The following is a 17154-nucleotide window of genomic DNA, read 5'->3' as shown; positions in this document are numbered from 1 at the left end:
CCTCCTGCACCAAACTTAAATAGACCTGAAATGATAACTTAATTATCTTTTTTTTTTTAATCACTTCATCATTCTTTTGAAGAAAATGCTTCTGCTGCAAACTGAATATCTTTGGATTTAAACTTAGACTGGACAAAATAAACAACTTGAAGACGTCACCTTGGACTTCTGTGATAAGCATTTTTTCACCATTTTCTGTATATCAACTGATTAATCAGACTAATCAATACAAAACAATCATTAGAGGCAGCCTGACATACAGTATGTGTATGTATTTATCTGGTGGGGACAGACAGTAAGCTCAAAGGGCAAACAAGCCACCAGCAAGAGCACTGGGTTGTGAATTGATATTTGTGCAGAGGTCACAGTCTGAACTGCAGATTGTGTGACAGTGTTTGGAACTGAAAGGCATTCACACGCACATATTGTGTCTTTGACCATGATGTTTTAATTGTACAAACAAATGAAGACTGAAAGAAAGATTCTGGCGTACAAAACAGCTACCACAAACATTTATTTTTGTGTCATAATTACTAGACTGTTTTATGGCCTAAGAAAGTGGAAGCCTGGGTGAAGCAGCTTTAATTAGACTGAATGAATGCTGTACCACTGTTCAACACTCTCCTGACACATCTACTGCCAGTGAGAGGAGACAAGGCAACAGCAGTGAATCAGGCCTGTGACCTGCCAGGTAAACACTGACCTCCACTCCGTCCAGATGCTTACCTGATCACCAGCTACTATGGCCCCAAACAGGTGCAGTAGGCAGCATTTCAGACTCTCCTTTAAATGCTCGCTCTCCTGGAAACACTCTAGCATGAGGACACACACACACACACAAGTCAGTTTGAACTGTAGGTGTGACGCTAGCTATGCAAATACACCACAACCACAAAGTGAAACTATACCTCACAGTAAACCGTTGCAGTTCCTGGATGTTCTGTCTATAAACAAAATACTAATGAATGTGCATACACAGAAAGACACACCTTTATCTTTTCTGTCTCTTTCATACACACACACACACACTCAAGCTTGGAGGCTCAACAAAATCTGCAAACTAGATAAGATAGTTAGCACACAGTGCACAAACACACACACAGGCATGTGACGGTCCTGGCAATAACCTCTGGGTCATGGTGGTCCCAGTCATCCATTAACTCAACTGTCAACACGTCTGATTGGGAAAAAGAAAGGCGACATCTTGGCTCCGTTGTGTCTGTTTCCTTTATCTCAACCATGCCACAACTACATTTCATTCTACCATCTCTACATCATTCTAAGTACATACACTGAGGACAAAGATGATTCCTCTACAGTACTCCTACACACTGTGCTCTTTGCTTATAATACACAACAGCGGGGTTGTACACACAGAGCAACACACAGTCTGTCAGGTTGGGCCTTGGGTGTTCTCTGGTGGCAAACCACAGCAGCCACACACAGGACATAGGACAGAGGGGAGTATTTGTTCAAAATGGCCGCCAGTGCTGCTGAAGTGGCTTGACAGACACCATTCACTATCTGCTCATCGCAACGCCTGGCAGACAGAACACGGACACAAAGAGTGGATTCAACTGGGTCGGGAGAGGAAAGAGGAGGAGGCAGCGGGAGAGAGCGAGTGACGGCATGGGCGCACTCGAAAAAAAAGAAGATGGTGAGAGAGGAGCTTATGTTCTGTGATCACTAGCTGGCTTTTTTTATGATGTAGATGAGTGCTTCCTCATCCACACCCAAAGGGTTACTGAAACAGGGAGGAGATGCAAAGTATGGACTATACATAGTAATCATGCTTATGCCTCGGCCTACTAGTTTTAGACTTTCTCCAGAGTGCTACTGACACTGTGTTGCATGTGTTAAGACAGAAGGACTGAGAAGTGACACAAAAAAAACAGACTTACGATAAAAGAAGGGAACAAACTCAACAGTGAGAGGAGCTGCCTTGTATTTCTGTCTGCTCCTCTCTACTGTACCCAGCTGCTCCCTGGGAAAAAAAGACATACAGTGAAGAATCAAGCATAAAAAGAAACAAACACTTTTCTAATATAAAAACAAGTTGCCTGCCAAGATAAAAAAAGTGAGAGAGTTAAGTTAGCTGCTGGATTACCCGCAGGTTCGATGCCTCCAGTTATGGTAAGGGTCATAGAGGCTTTCACAGAATGCCAGCGCATGACGGACAAACTCCTCAGCCTGGCTCTGGTCTGCCATCTCCTTCTCTTTGGTCTTGCTCTTGAGCTGTAACACCACAAAAACACACTCAGACCCTCTTCACACCTGTCTTTACAAGTCATTAGACTTTACTTTAAAGTCTGAGTGTAATCAAAATTATATTAAATGCCACTAACTCTGCAAACCACAACCCTCCAAGTAGTGAAAAAAATTGTGAGAAAAAAAATTAAGAGAGGAGTCAGACCTGCTGAATATAGAGTGTTGTCATGGTGATGATGTGATTGATGTAAGAGCAAGTGCCAATCTCCTCCACGTTGGACAGGTTCCTTGTAGAAAAATCCAATCATACACACACACATACACATACACAGAGGACATCAGTTTATGAGTCACTTGCTTTAGAGTACCAGCTATTCCATGAAGGTGAGACATGAAAGCAATTCCCCAAAAGTACACAAGTATGCTGCAAAACAATACAACACTGTTTATGGAAAACACAGGACTCATAGGATCTTTTCATATATAGCAGGTTTACTATATGTATATGTTCACTGTCCTGACCTGCAGATGATGATCAGGAACTTGAGTAGCAGCAGAGCCAGGTTTTGCTGCTCAGGCTCCAGGCCATCAGAGGCTTTCTGGACGCACTGCAGCAGCTGGTGGCGCAAAACCTGCAGGATGTTGTCTGGGAGGAGGGTCAACACCGGGGGAACCTCCTCTGGCCTGGAGACACAGAGGATGAATAGGAATCTTTTATAGGAAGATAGGAATTGTTTATACACTGCACCAGGCTTACATCAGGAGGTTCATGTCAAAACTGGAAAAGTGCTGATGAATACTTTAAATATAGGCTTTTATCTCAGAGGTTTATCATGGAGGCAATGCTGCAGTACACACAAGGGCAGCTTGAAGGAGGGGACCCTGCTCTGCATTCACTCAATCATGCACACATGCCTGGTGCATTCAGGCATTCGTTCCTAGGAAAAACAGCATGTGTGCTGCACTGTTCATATGTGAGAGAGAGAGGGAGGGAGGGAGGGGGGAGAGAGAGAGGAGAGAGAGAGAGAGAGAGAGTGCACAGCCAAAACCATGCAATGAACGTCAGTGGGAAAGCAGGACAGATGTGGCAGCTGCAGAGGAAAGGAGGGAGAGGGAAGGAAGAAGGGAGGGAAGAAAATGCAGAGAAGACAGAGGACAAAAGGTGACGAGACAGAGAGAGGGGAACATGAAGGAAGGAGTCGGAAAGAAAGCAGGGGATGGGAGAAGATGACTCAAGGGAGGAGGAGAAAAATGAAATGACAGCGAGAGGGAGAGATGAAAAGCTTGACAAATAGGATTTAACCACCCTTTCACATGGGCCACCCTCTGATAGAAAATGTGACCGACTGTCTGACTTCCAGGGGGCTTCATCTGATGTTCATGCGATAACAACTGGCAGCACGGCCAAGGTATCAACAAACTTCACCTCCTTACACATTCTCAATAATACTGGGCACAGGTTTTCATATGTTCACATGTCAACACATCTCAGAGCATCACCTGAAATAAAATGTGACCACTCTACACAGAAGCATCTGGTGTGGCAGTGCTATTTTGGGTTGTGCTGTGGAAGGTTGCATAGCGTGTGGTCATGCTGTAGATGACACATACAAGAAAAGGTAGCTCTGAGCCAACTAACAATGACCTAATGGAAAAAACTACAATGGTGCATTGTTAAATGTATAAGGAAAGTTAAGTGTAGTTCTCCAGTTGCCAGGGTATACAAAAAGCTCACTAATGAACTCAACTAGACCCAACTAACTAAAACCAATCCACCTACATATCTGTGTTGGAAAATAAACAGCCACTTCAAATCAGCCTGAGAAAACTGTCACACATTAACACCATGTGCTGTAATTGAGGGTGTGTGGAAACGAGTAACAAAGCTAGTTGAAACAGAGTGTTGGAAGAGATGGATAAAAAGTTGACATATAAACTGTTAAACTGCTGCTAAATGTAATGGATAATTAAACTGTATGAGTAAATAAAAAAACAATCCACTTTTATATAATTAAAAGAGATCTTATGATCCGTTTATAAGAATTTATTTATAACATGATAGGTGTTGCTGATGAAGTGCTTGAGCTCATTTGACAGGACTGTGGGGTAACATCAGACAAAAAAAAAAAAACTACTATAGCATCTAATACGGTGTACCAGCACATACAACTCACTTTTTTTTTTATCCTTTTAATAAGTAAGCCTCTTTAAAAATGTCTTCCATTAAGAAGAAGATATGTGCCAATCTGTTTGGATCATAGAAATGACCTTCAAATGATTGATTATGATCACAGTTTGCTACAAGTTACCTTGAAGGTGGCTTTTCAAAGTCCACATCCAGGCATCGCTCATAGGAGCTGATGAAAATCTCCAGCCATAACTTCAAGTAGTCTGGATCCCTCTGAGAGACAGAAAGACAGAGAAAGAAAGAAGGGGAGTGAAGAGTAGTAAAGATGGAAGAGGGAGAAGCAGAGACAAATGAGAACATGGTTAGTTGCCTTTGCTAACAAAAGCAAAGTTAAAACAAATAGATGGTTGGCAGCTGACAGGCCTTGTCTGCAATCTGATTGTTTTACACACACACACAGTAAATTCTGTCAAGTCCTTTGTGACTTCTACACCCAGACAATAATAAGGCACAACCTTTCTGTCTCAATGTAATTTAGAATGAGTGACAATGTGACCACATGAAAAATTTAAATACCTTTTCAAATGCTTAAGTCATGTTTTAATTGCTTCAAAGACTGAAATACTGAAATTGTTTATACTGTATAACATGCTAAATATATATATATATAATAGGGATATAGTTGTTTATGAAGCTGCTACCTGAGCATGGGAAACAGTTGACAGCAGGAATGTCTCAGGTGTGTGTGTATCTTTCTAGGAAGTGTAAGCTAAGGCATGCACCTGTTGGGTGTGGAAAACAGGCCTGACTGCATTCTGAGGGGGGGTTTCTAGCAGCCGGCTGATCAACATTTCCTAAATTCCTGGAACAATGCCTAGAGACGGGATGGGATGGCAACATCAGCTACAGAGGAAGGCTGGCCTGCTCAGACTGCTAGGTCACAGCAGAGCCCCTGGTCTAAAATCCCATCAGCCCACAGGAACAAACACAGAACACCAAACACAAGGGACCACACTGCAAAACTGCTTCACTAGCAATAGCTGGGGCCAGAAAGATGCGTTTTCCTGTAGACTGAAAACATCTCTCATTACCGGTTACTCATTACTACTGGGAGCATTAGCTTTTACATATGTCAATAAAAACACAAATAGTGCAGAGTAGTGTCAGTTTTTATTACCATCGTTATTGCAATAACTGACAACAAACACAGAAATGAGTCACTTCTATGACACACACTTACACACACTGTGTCATGGCTTGAGGTGTGGAGGGCAATGTTTTGCCAGCAGAAAAAGAAAGAGGCAGCACAAGAAGATTTATATTCATTGTTCTGAGAGAAGCTTTGGCTTATTTTTAGTTATCAAATCATGTTACATATTTTCTTTTCATAACAGCAATTAGTTAGCAATTATTTAAACAAATTTAATTTGGCTGTTGCTATTCTATTTTCATTTATCTTGTCAGACAATAACCATCAATGGATATGACCTGGGGACACTGAGAACTGATACTTCAAAGCAACACATACTGTAATGTTATTAAGTAATTTCTTTACACTGAACATAAGCGATGGGTGTGTTCTGCAGTGATTACATTAGCAGGTTATAGCATACATCACTACAGGACTACAACTGGTGATTATTTTCATTACTGATTAATCTGCCATTTCCTTCTCTCAATTAATCAATTCATTGTTGTGTCTATAAAATGTGTGATGTACATTCATCTTCATCTTCGGACCAAAAGGCCGAAAGATATTCAGTTTACAATGATATAAAACAGAGAAAAGCAGCGAATCCTCACATTTGAGGAGGTGTAATAAGTAAATATTTGGCATTTTTGCTTGAAAAATCAAGAAAACAATAAATCAATTATTGCACAATATTCAAAAGGATAAGCAAATAATCATTTCAGAGCTACACCACATACATGCAGGGTGCAGGATGTGTTAATGACCTGATGCACTTGGACAGAGTAATTAATTCATCATACAGGAGTAATCACTTGACCCCCCCCAAAGCAGATCCTGTCATAGGGGCTTTGGGCCATCTGGAGCGTGTGAGTGAGCAATCTGGGTCAAGGAGGGCTGAAGAGGTGATCAGGACAGATTACAATAACACCAGTCAGTAGATTGTGCATTTGGTGGCATGGTTTGAACAGCATGGGTTTGGAGGCCATTAATTAAGATAATAATTTAGTTGTTTGGTTGTTTTGTGTGTTGGGCAACTGGAAACTCTTGAGCAGTTGGTGGAGCTCCATGAAGGGTCAGCGGTTTGTTAAAACCATTACGACTCTCTACCTAACCAGGCCAGCAGTGTGGTCTATTGCCTATTTTGCAGCAACATCATGACTTTCCTTCTCCTCCTCTGTCACAGTTTAAATCTGTACCCTACTTTTGTCACTGATCTTGAAGGGCAGTCTACTATGAAGAGTTGAAAGCTGAAAGCTAAGCCGAAGATAAGCAGCATATTTAGCTACAATGCTACCCAAGGAAACAAAGAGTCAGATGGAGAATGAGAACAAAATGAAACAAAAGGCAAAATACAGTGCTAATGTTCACAGTGTGTTTTTAATGGGCCTATCTTGGCTGACATTTTATTTTTTCTTCACTGTTGCTATGGATTCCCTACAATGAAGCTATCCCCACCTGGATACCGCAAACATTAAACACATGAAATGTCCCATGATGCCTGTTTCAGACAGACCACTGGATTGACACATGAACGCAGTTTTGCAGACGATTCATAAACCAGAAGATTTTCTGGTCAAGCTACTGTGTAAAAATGAAGGAATGTGCAGATTAGAGCTTGAAACTGAGGAAAAAGCACAACAACTGTAAAGAGAAATGGGTTTTCTCTGGATAGCAGTGCCATCTGGCTAAAAGAGTGGGAGAGGGGTTAAGAGGCTGACTGCTTCTGTCTGCGTGTCAGAGTGGGAATCGGCCAGAGCGGAGCAGGAAGCCAGCTCTCTGCAGTTCCTTGTGAAGTCATCAGAACAATCTTGAGACGCTGGCTTCTGTTGTGTGTGTGTGTGTGTGTTTGTAAGAGAGAGAGAGAGAAACAGTGAAGAGAGACAGAAGAAAAGAGGGAGCAAGACATCTGAGTGGAATAAGCAACAGCCACGTGTGAATAATATGTTCTGTTGGGAGAACATGGCATGTCGCCTTTGTGTGTGTCTTTTTCCTGTGTTACCTTCACTGTGTGAAATGAATCACTGACTATGGAAAGAAACGACTGCTGCCTGAGCTGTTTTGTAATTTCAGCAATAGTCTATTGTCTGGACATGCATGTGGATGTCACTGCCAGAAAATTAGATGATGATTTAAGCCAGCAGCTTCACTCTCAAGCTAGTAGCAGTGGCAAAATGAGTGTGTGAGTGTGTGTGTGACAAAGAATGTCCTCTTTTAGGCAGCAGCTTGGGAGCACAGATGCCCATTGAGGGTTTGGACTGTGGCAGGCAGGGACACACCCTGCTCTACACAGCTCTGTTTATCCTTGGCCTTCATCACAGGCCTGACATAATGATCTAGATGTACAAGTAGGAGTCTTAACACAACAAGAGTCACCTTGTCCCAACTCTCACAATCATCTTGTGTATAAAAACAATTCCCATGAGAGCATCACATGCCTCTCCTGTATTCATCATTATCTTGGGCCCTTTGCCAAGCTTCTTCATCGCATTCCTAAAGATCCGTTTAAGCTGACCTCTCTAAAGATAACAAGGTCGCTAGCAGCACAGATCAATGCACTTCATTCTCCAAATTGAGGATTCCCTATTGGCTCTGAAAAGGGTGGGAGTGTTCGGTTGCCCTGAGGGATCAATGTCTGGATCGACAGATCTCTTTCACTTTGATATGCGAGACACCATGCTCTGAAAGACGCAATATAGTGTGTGTTGACCTGGGACAGCAGATCACGCTCTGCTTGGTGATATCATACATATCCTTCCAACTAACAACATGCCAGTACTGAATGTGTCCCAGCAGCTGATAGCAACAGATAATAACAGGTTGAACTAAATGTCAGACTAAAGAGGTTTGATACATAAAATCATTTGATGTAAACAATGTGATATTGCAGTAATCTAAAAAAATGTGCCTGTTAAAAGAGATAACCCACAACATTTTCATGTGCTTCAAGTAAAAGTTTATTGCCTGACTAATAAGAGTAAGTTAATAAATTTAACCCACATCAAGTTCATGAAAAATTTTCTATTTGCTGTTGTAAAAACTAAAAGTCTTGCCACTCCGCAGCCATTTGGCAACACCCCCGGGCAGGTATTTCAGGATACCAAAACCAGGCACCTATCTAAATGAATGGAGAGAGTCATATGTGTAATTCTAATGGTGACTGGCACATAACAGCTGCACACAATCACCAGTCAAATCTGATTAAAACTGCTTGGAAAGTTTGCCACCAGCCTCCAGACTGCTGTGATGTGCTGCCATAAACTCATCCCTCCAGAGCACTTGAACAAATGCAAGCATTTGTCACGCAAGTTTTTGTTTTGATATCCTCCTCCTCCATGCTTATTTGGATTCCATCTGCACTCGCTGGCATCATCAGTTGAAACTGATGTGAACCTTTCTCAAAGCCTTTTTTATGTGACCAAAGGGCCACAACCCAAACATAAGTGTCATATCAAGACATCTGCTTGAAAAATGACTCAAATGACTAACTGATTATTAAAATTGTTTCCAGTTACTTTGCCATTTATTTTAACACTTGTTTCAACTCTATTCATTTCTGAACAAAAATACTCAGTTGCACAGAGAGCAACAAATTTGATGTTTGTGGAAGCACTTTAACATGTTTGCATCATGCAGGTGTCCAAAACTACAGGTGGCTCAATTCATATCCTGTTCTGGTACAGCTGATTGGTGTGTCAGCAATGGTATGACTACTGCTATCAGGCAAACATGGATGAAAACACAATTTAAAATATTTTTGAAATAACCTTAAATCATTTTGGTAAAGGTTTTATGAGGAAGGAAATGCACTGAACACTTGTTTGGGTACAAATCAGCTTCCTATATATTAGCTCCCTGTACAAAGGGAACAATCTACAGGAAATCAAGCTCCTTCAAAATCAAGTCTGAGAGCATGTAAGAAGTTAAAGGCCAGGGAAACAAAAACCACATATTACCCAAGTCAACCAAGTCTTAAACACATACAATAAAAACAAGAATTACTACTCTAATAAAACATTCATGACAAAAACATTCAAAACCCTGAAGCTCAATATCTCATTATTTTCTGTGGCAACTCAACACCAGCAGCTTTGGTTGTATTTCTAACTAATTTAGAAGGATACTGATACAGTTTTAAAAAGTAATTAGATTTGATTTTATATTATATTTATATGCTCTTGTGCATTGTTGCTGCACAAGTCTGCAGCTCAGCAAGGGCTCCACCCCTCCAGACAGGCGTGGTCAGCCGACTGGTTGTGTGGCTGCTTGCTTAGTTTGGGTGGCTGTGGGTGACCTGGCTTAGTGGAAGTGGCCTGGAGTCACTGAAACCACAAGGTTTAAACCGTCCACTCCCTGTGGGTTTGAAAGACGACTGTGGTCATTCTGTTCCTGCACCATCACAGCCCAGCTTCACTGCCCATCAGTCAGTGACAACTCCTCTGGCCATGACGTCAGTGCTGGGGGTGTATTTATAGACGCTGGTGGGAGGGGCTAAAACCACATGAAGCATGTCTGATACACAATGTCAGTGACATCAGTGTTATTCCAGAGATATTCATAGCACAGAGGAAAATGAGAAGCAAGAGGGAGGCACAGAAGCAGCAGTGAGAAAGAAAGCTAGCCTGAGGGAACAAACTTTGCATACCAGCACATAAACCAAAGCTTGAGTGTGTGGCTGGTGTACAGACGCATGCATGTGTATATGTGTGTGTGTGTGTGTGTGTGTTTGAGAACAGAGATTAGACTGTAACAAGCAAACGAGCAGCGAAGCCGGAAAGAGACCCGAGTAATCTACTTGAGCAAATATGTGAAACCGCGGCACTTTCTCCTCCTCCATCATTTCCAGCTCGACTGCTTGGTTTTATTCTCCTTCTCGTTACTCTCTTCCCTCCCTCTGTTTTCACCCTTTTTCCTCCAATCCTCTCGCCAAACCATGACTCCTGTAAGTGCAGGGGGGTTTATGCAAATTACTGTCGTTTCTCTGATCCACTCAAAAAGCTACTCGCTAGGCACAGGGTAGGGTGGGGTGGGGTGACATCAGACAGGATGACGGTTCTGTGAATCTTAACCAAAAAGCCCTGGTGGTTTGATGACAATTAAAAAGGAGCAAGGATTTCTCCTCTAGAATTAAGATATCGGACCAAGCTTTAAAGCCACTGAAGATTGAAATGATGCCCCTGTCTGTTGAGGCATGTTCCCTGTGGTTGTGAATTAAAAGGGCTTTTCTGCAGCAGACAAAGGCTTTAAGAGAGTAACTGGCATTATTCACAAGCCTGCTAAACCCTCCACTTTCTCCAACAAGCCCCTCTGGAAAATATACTGGTGAAAAGAGGAGAGAGCCGCTGCAGTGCTGTGTTTGTTGCCACTGTGCACCAGAGGCAACCAGCGGTTCCGTCTGCTCGGGGACAACACTCTGGCACAAACCAATGACAGGCAGCTAAGAGGATCGCTGGTTACGTAATGGTCTTAGCTGTCGTCTGTGACCTCTTGGCCCTCAACAACTCTGAGAGGCAAGCTGGAGTCAGCCTCTGAAACAACTGCAGATTCTGATTATAACTGTTAAAATTCTTAGATCATAAACCATCTCGGTGCTTCAGACATCCAGTACATAAATACACAGAATTCTGGCTTGTTCTATTTATAAGCCCTACTGTGCGTACAAACCTGACGGGGGTTTCCAGAGCTTTTGGGTGTGATGATCCTACGTTAAACCACATATTTTTAACAGTGTATTATGAAATTAAATGATAATATACATCTATCATTCCAAGTGGGATGATAGTGTAATCTTTACTCAGCACTAAATTAATGTAATCATATGAATTACAGGCATACTGACAACTACAATTCACAACAAAATGCTGTATAGATAAAATGTAAGCATTTAGTGCGTTGTGACCAACTTCACAGCTGTGTTTACAAAAGATACTGATGTAAACACATATACCCATAGATTAGCTGTAGTTGTTGACTAGTGTAGTTGCTTTTGGAGGTGAAACTAAACTTTTGTTTACATTTAGATCATGGATCACACCTTGAACAACTAGCCTGAGCCTTGTTTAAATACTGGACATGTCTACTTGGAGCAAGTAGGTATCTTGGTTATACATGCCTGTTCACCACATTTTAATCTGTAAACATTATTTTAAAATACTGTTTACAACTTTTTAGGAGGTAAATATGAATAGACACAACACAACTTCTTGCTGGATATGTCATTGTGCTTGACTCTTATGCAAAAGTGTGAACTAACAGGATCATCCTGGTGATATTCTACAGTTTTGTTATTGTCCAAAAACTGAATCAATACACCGATCCCACTAACAACTACTCTACAGTCTGTGTATCCAAAGTCTGATAAATTCTATCCTTGTGTGCCACTGAGCTCCATTGTTGTGCAAAAAGAATTAAAAACACATTAGTGAGCTACACTCTTGCACTGGCTGACATGTTCTTTCATTATGATAAAAGTGGGAAATGTAGTGTATTTTGAATTAATCCCACACACGCGCGCGCACACACACACATACATACAGTCCAGCTGCCATTAATATTCACGAGCGCATCAGATGTGTATTAAACTGCAACTGAAAATAGTCCCCATCAAGTGCACTGTTTCATCCTATTTGAATGTTTGGGTAATTCCATGTCAAATTAACAGATTTTGGAAAATTTTCTGTCTGATGATCTTGGATTTGCTTCATGCTATATGAAAATAATGTCACTGTATCCAACAAGTAGTCTGCAAAATCTTTGGCTTGTGTCTTTTTTAGTTTCTGTGATATGGAGGCTTTAAAAAAGGTTGTGACCCTAATAAATGAGTGTTGTTAAAATACAACAACGTTCCATAAGACATTACCTTTGAACTATTCATGGTACATGCTTGAAATTTTCAGGGAAGATTTAATGTCATCAAGTTGCTTTGGCAGTCACTTCTCCTACAGTCTGAACGCAGTGCCAGTCCACATCAACACACCAACTCCTACACACTCCTCACCACTGACTTTGATGCCACAGCTGCTCACCCAACAATTCCTGACCTCATCATCAGCATGTGAACAGCTGCCACTTCGGGCCTGAAATTAAAAATGATTCTGTTTCGATACAAACTCAGCCTCTTCCCTTTTCCAGCAGGAGGAAGTGGATGATAATGACATACAGAGATAAGCAATCACAGGGGTTTGACTGGGGCTGGGTGATAGAACAGGAAGATCTGGTTCTCCCATTGCGGCCCAGGGCTGCTTGTAATGTACAAGCCTGTACTGTCAACAGTCCACATCTGACTGACTTATCCTCAGGGATCAGTTAAAGTGTTAGCCTCTGACATTAAAGGCAGGGATGTCTCTTTTGTTGTCAATCATTACACAGACAGAGGACATGAGGGAGATACTGCACCAGGATGAACACAAGAATAAAGCAAACACTTTCCAAGGCATCTTACTGAATTTTATGGTCTAGTTTAAACAACTACTGCTGGTCCTCTATACTGTTTCTATGCTTAAACAGACTCACAATACTATGGTACTATTTGGACACTAGGACTGGGCGATATGGCGATAAACGTTTTCCTGCGACATGACTGGCAGTTAATTAATTTCTGTGCATGCTGGCTAAGCAGGGAGATCCATTATATCGAACATTTATTGATAATTTGTTATATTTCTAATGAAGAAAATTATGTTAGCATTTTATATTATGATAGAATTCTATATTGCAATATAATTTTCTATCACGACAGCTTTCAACAACGTTCAGTGTCTGAAACCATTATAATTATTAAACACATAACTACCAATGTTTTAGGGCTGAGACCCAGCATCACTAGTGATAGATTCTACATAAGGAAAATACTCAGACTACAAGTATTTCCTTGCACACAGTAAGATAAGAAAATTGCTGCTCTGGGTCGAGACAACAAGAGGCTGGGAGAGGGAGGTAAGGACTGAGGTTGTTTGTGTAACAATTAACCCTTCTGTGGGTTCCAGGGGGTCTCACACAGAAATATTCCTCATTTGATTTAGGCCACATGACTGGAGGTTCTCCTCATGGCCGACATATCCCGGCAACCCTCATACACACACATACACACACACACACACACACGTTTAGCGTGGAGACACCCCGCCAGCCATACCTGACATTTCAGCTGCTTGGGGGAAAGGGGGAGAGAGGGGGGGGGGGGGGGGGGGAGAGAGAGAGAGAGAGAGAGAGAAAGAGAGAAAGAGAGAGAGAGAGAGAGGCCGCTGCACATATATATTTAAATGCTTCTCTCTCAGCGTCCTTTGCCTCATGCAGAGAGAAATATTGGCCCTGTGGACTCTGGCTTGTAGCCAGAATGAAATGAAACGATCCTTCGTCGCAGTTGAATGCTTAGTCAATGCAAATACACACTCCTGCTAGAGCAAATGCAGTGTGTATGCTTGCAGCAATTGCTGGCAAGTTCACAAGTGACTGTGACAAGTGTGTGTGGGCAGCAGTGTGTCTGGATACTTCTAATACATCTGAACCCCCAAACACCCACACCACTGGCATTAGATATTCTATTTGTGTCAACATGCGTTTTACTTCTACGGATGAGGATTATTCAATGTCCTAAACTAACAGAAAACAGCTTGGTGTGTGTGTCCTCTGTGTGTGTGTGTTATTGTGAGGGATTACTGTGGGAAGAAAAGTGTGTGACTGCAGTCCTGGCTCACGTGAGGAGCAGCTCAGGCGGCCCGTTTTGATTGGACGCAAGGATGTGTCCATGCTGTGTCGCCCAGTGAATTAAATCTAGCCAACAGCTGACTCAAGGGGTGCTGTCTCTACTCGAGTGCCATTCATTCATCTGCACTGTAAAAACGACACACTGTTGTAGATGCGCTGCACTGTTCCTTGATGCAGTGTCCACCCACCAATAACATTTTGGGCCTGTGACTACACAACATCCCTATTCGTGTTGAATGTTTAACTGCTATTAATGATATCTTAGTAAAACATCAGATATAACTGACTCAGAGCTAATAGGGTGGAAGTTCTTCCCTGACCACAGCTACTGATTTGAGGTTACAGTGTGTTCTCTGTGAATTAATTATCCATTTATAAACCAATAAATAAATCCCTCAGGCTCTGCATACAGTTTAGCCACCAGAAAGGTGCAATATAAAGTATTAAAAGATGCTAAATAATGCTATAAATCAACCACATTCACTGACTGTAGTTTAAAACTGTCTTTTAGCACAGGCTTTGAAATGCCATATTGATTTTACTTACTACTGACCCCAGCCTGCCACTGCAGATATGCTCAGTCTGTTATAAAAACAGCCAGTAACACTAGACATCCAAAATATGAATGCCAAGAGACAATAACCTCTTTGCCAGGGAGGAAATGCCATCACACTGTCCATTACTTCACCCCATGACATCTCCCAAATAAGCCACAGAGGGAGTGTGTGTGTATGTGTGTGAACAACTTACCTTAGTGTAGTAGAGCATCCAGACTTCATACAGTCTCTCCTTGGATGCCATGGTGCCAGTATGTGGCACCCTCAGCCTGTAGTGTCCACCGAGGTCACTTCCCTGGCTGCTTCATGGTTTGCAGTCATGAGCTGAACCTCTGCTGCCGGGCGTCAGTGCTCATCATCGTGATTGTCCAACTCTGGCAAGGTGAGACACTCCTTCAGAAGATGCCAAAGAGAAGGAGAGGGGTTGACAGTAGACGTGTTGTGGCAAAAACTTTTTGAAAAATTACTCCATGGCAGAGGAGAGCTGTGCAGTCCCAGAGAGGACCTGGAGCAGCTGGGCCTGTGCTTCAACTTCTTCACTTCTTCTTGAAGGTTTTCCCAGCAGCGTTTGCGCTATCAGCGATAACAACACAGACAATTACATATCACAGAGGTGGATGTTTTGTCACGGTAAAACAAATGGCGAAGCTACCCGCCGCTAGCAGCGACAAAATGCCTACTGAAATATTACTCCCTGTGCACTTTGAGCTGCCCCGCTGGCTACAGACTGGCGCGGTGGTGGTTTAACTACACGGCAAAACACACACCATTAATAATGTCTGTTTCTGTCGTGTGCTTTACAAATTAGCTACAAGCAGCCTCGCTCGCCCTATGACAGCTGTACAACGCCTTCAGTTTTCCTCGGGAAACATTACTCCACCAGTCGACCTTACCTGACCAAGCTAGCTTGAAGCTAGCTGTCAAAAAAGACTATTTCTATTTTTTTTAGCCTCCGTTTCTCCTCCTCCTCCTCATGTGACAGAAACGCCTCGTTCTCCCAAGACTGCCCGGCTACAGAAGTCTCACATGAAATTAATAAACGTGTGAATACCTGATAAATTGTATTAAAACCGTCGATAAATTGAAGACCACTCACCTGTGTAACGGAAAGACCAACTGTCACTGACGCCGTTTCCAGAGTTGTTGTAAATGTGTCAAGTTCGCCACAACGACACCACGCATTCAACCAACGGCAACTTCCGGTCAAAATACGTTTTTATTTATTTCAAAATAAGAGAGCATAGTATTTAAAAATGCACAAGCGTAGCAATAGCAAGCATTTATTTTTATTATTATTTTTAGTTGCTCTATTTCCAAAGACATCTGAACACAAAGTGACAACTGCACTTCATAATATTTTAAAACCTTTTGTATTATTGGATGTCTGATGTAATGTTTTTTTATTGTCACATAGGGCTGTGGTGGCTACAATAACGTTACAGGAGAATAATATAGCATTCCTGCCACTACCAGTGTTATTGGTTTAAGGAAAATGGAAATATACCCTGAATTCAAAGTTGATAATTGAATATAAAGTTGTTTTCAAAGATTGCACCAGTAAAACATTTTTGTGCAACTGAATTTGCTGTAAAAGAAAATAATATAATCATTATGCAACCCAAATTGGAAACAAAAAAATAGTATTATAGCTTTAACAAACTGCAGAAAGATGGCAGTACTCGTGACATATTAACCAGTGTTATTACGTCAGTTTTAATATGTATACGCTGTGTAGGAGGTACCTTTAATTTGATAGGTGAACCGGATACATAATACACTGCAGCGACTGGCACAAAAACAGTGCCAACTAAGCGAACATGGTCAGATTTACATTGTAATGCGATGTGTGTTTCTTTTATGCCACATTTTACTGAGACAATGGAAATGTGGCTGTTAACATTGATCGTAATACTCAGTGTGTTTGCGACAATTCTGCTCCTTTACGTTGTCGATGTGGACCTACGTGGTTGCTAAGGGATGGGCTTGGTAGCAGAGCTGCACCAGTTTGTTTTGATGTTGTGTTGCCACCTAGTGGAGCAGTAGAGAATTGCTATAACTTTGATTACCTTATTTTAAAGAAGGTGGTATAGATATTTAAGATTAATAAAGAAAATAAAAAATAAAACAATTAATCTAATTAGACTACCTGTTATCATCGTCTTGGGTTTGGACTGAAATGATTCTAAATGAATAAATGTGATTCACATGAATGTAACAGCCATCAGTAGTAAAACTATGCAAGTGTACAGACTGAACTCTCTGTTCAACAGTGAGAAAGTTTCTCTATCAGGAGGAGACTCTCTCTGCTACACTGAACACAGAGACACTGAGGAACCAGGCCACAACATCCCAAACCCAGGATACAG

At 41.7% G+C, this 17154-nt stretch overlaps 1 protein-coding gene across 1 annotated transcript in view; it reads right to left on the bottom strand.

Moving 5' to 3' along the window:
• Positions 1 to 15987, bottom strand: part of nbeal1 (neurobeachin-like 1) — a 45472-nt gene extending 29485 nt beyond the window's left edge. Inside the window, 8 exon segments of the mRNA XM_018701761.2 lie at positions 727 to 812; positions 1902 to 1984; positions 2108 to 2235; positions 2414 to 2495; positions 2731 to 2892; positions 4518 to 4609; positions 14982 to 15361; positions 15885 to 15987. Coding sequence (XP_018557277.1) covers positions 727 to 812; positions 1902 to 1984; positions 2108 to 2235; positions 2414 to 2495; positions 2731 to 2892; positions 4518 to 4609; positions 14982 to 15032 — 684 coding nt within the window. The 5' untranslated portion in view covers positions 15033 to 15361; positions 15885 to 15987.
• Positions 15988 to 17154: the final 1167 nt, after the last annotated feature.

Source organism: Lates calcarifer, linkage group LG7_2 (assembly GCF_001640805.2).
Source record: "Lates calcarifer isolate ASB-BC8 linkage group LG7_2, TLL_Latcal_v3, whole genome shotgun sequence".
NCBI lineage: Eukaryota > Metazoa > Chordata > Actinopteri > Centropomidae > Lates > Lates calcarifer.
This window is presented reverse-complemented; position numbering and strand designations above follow the sequence as displayed.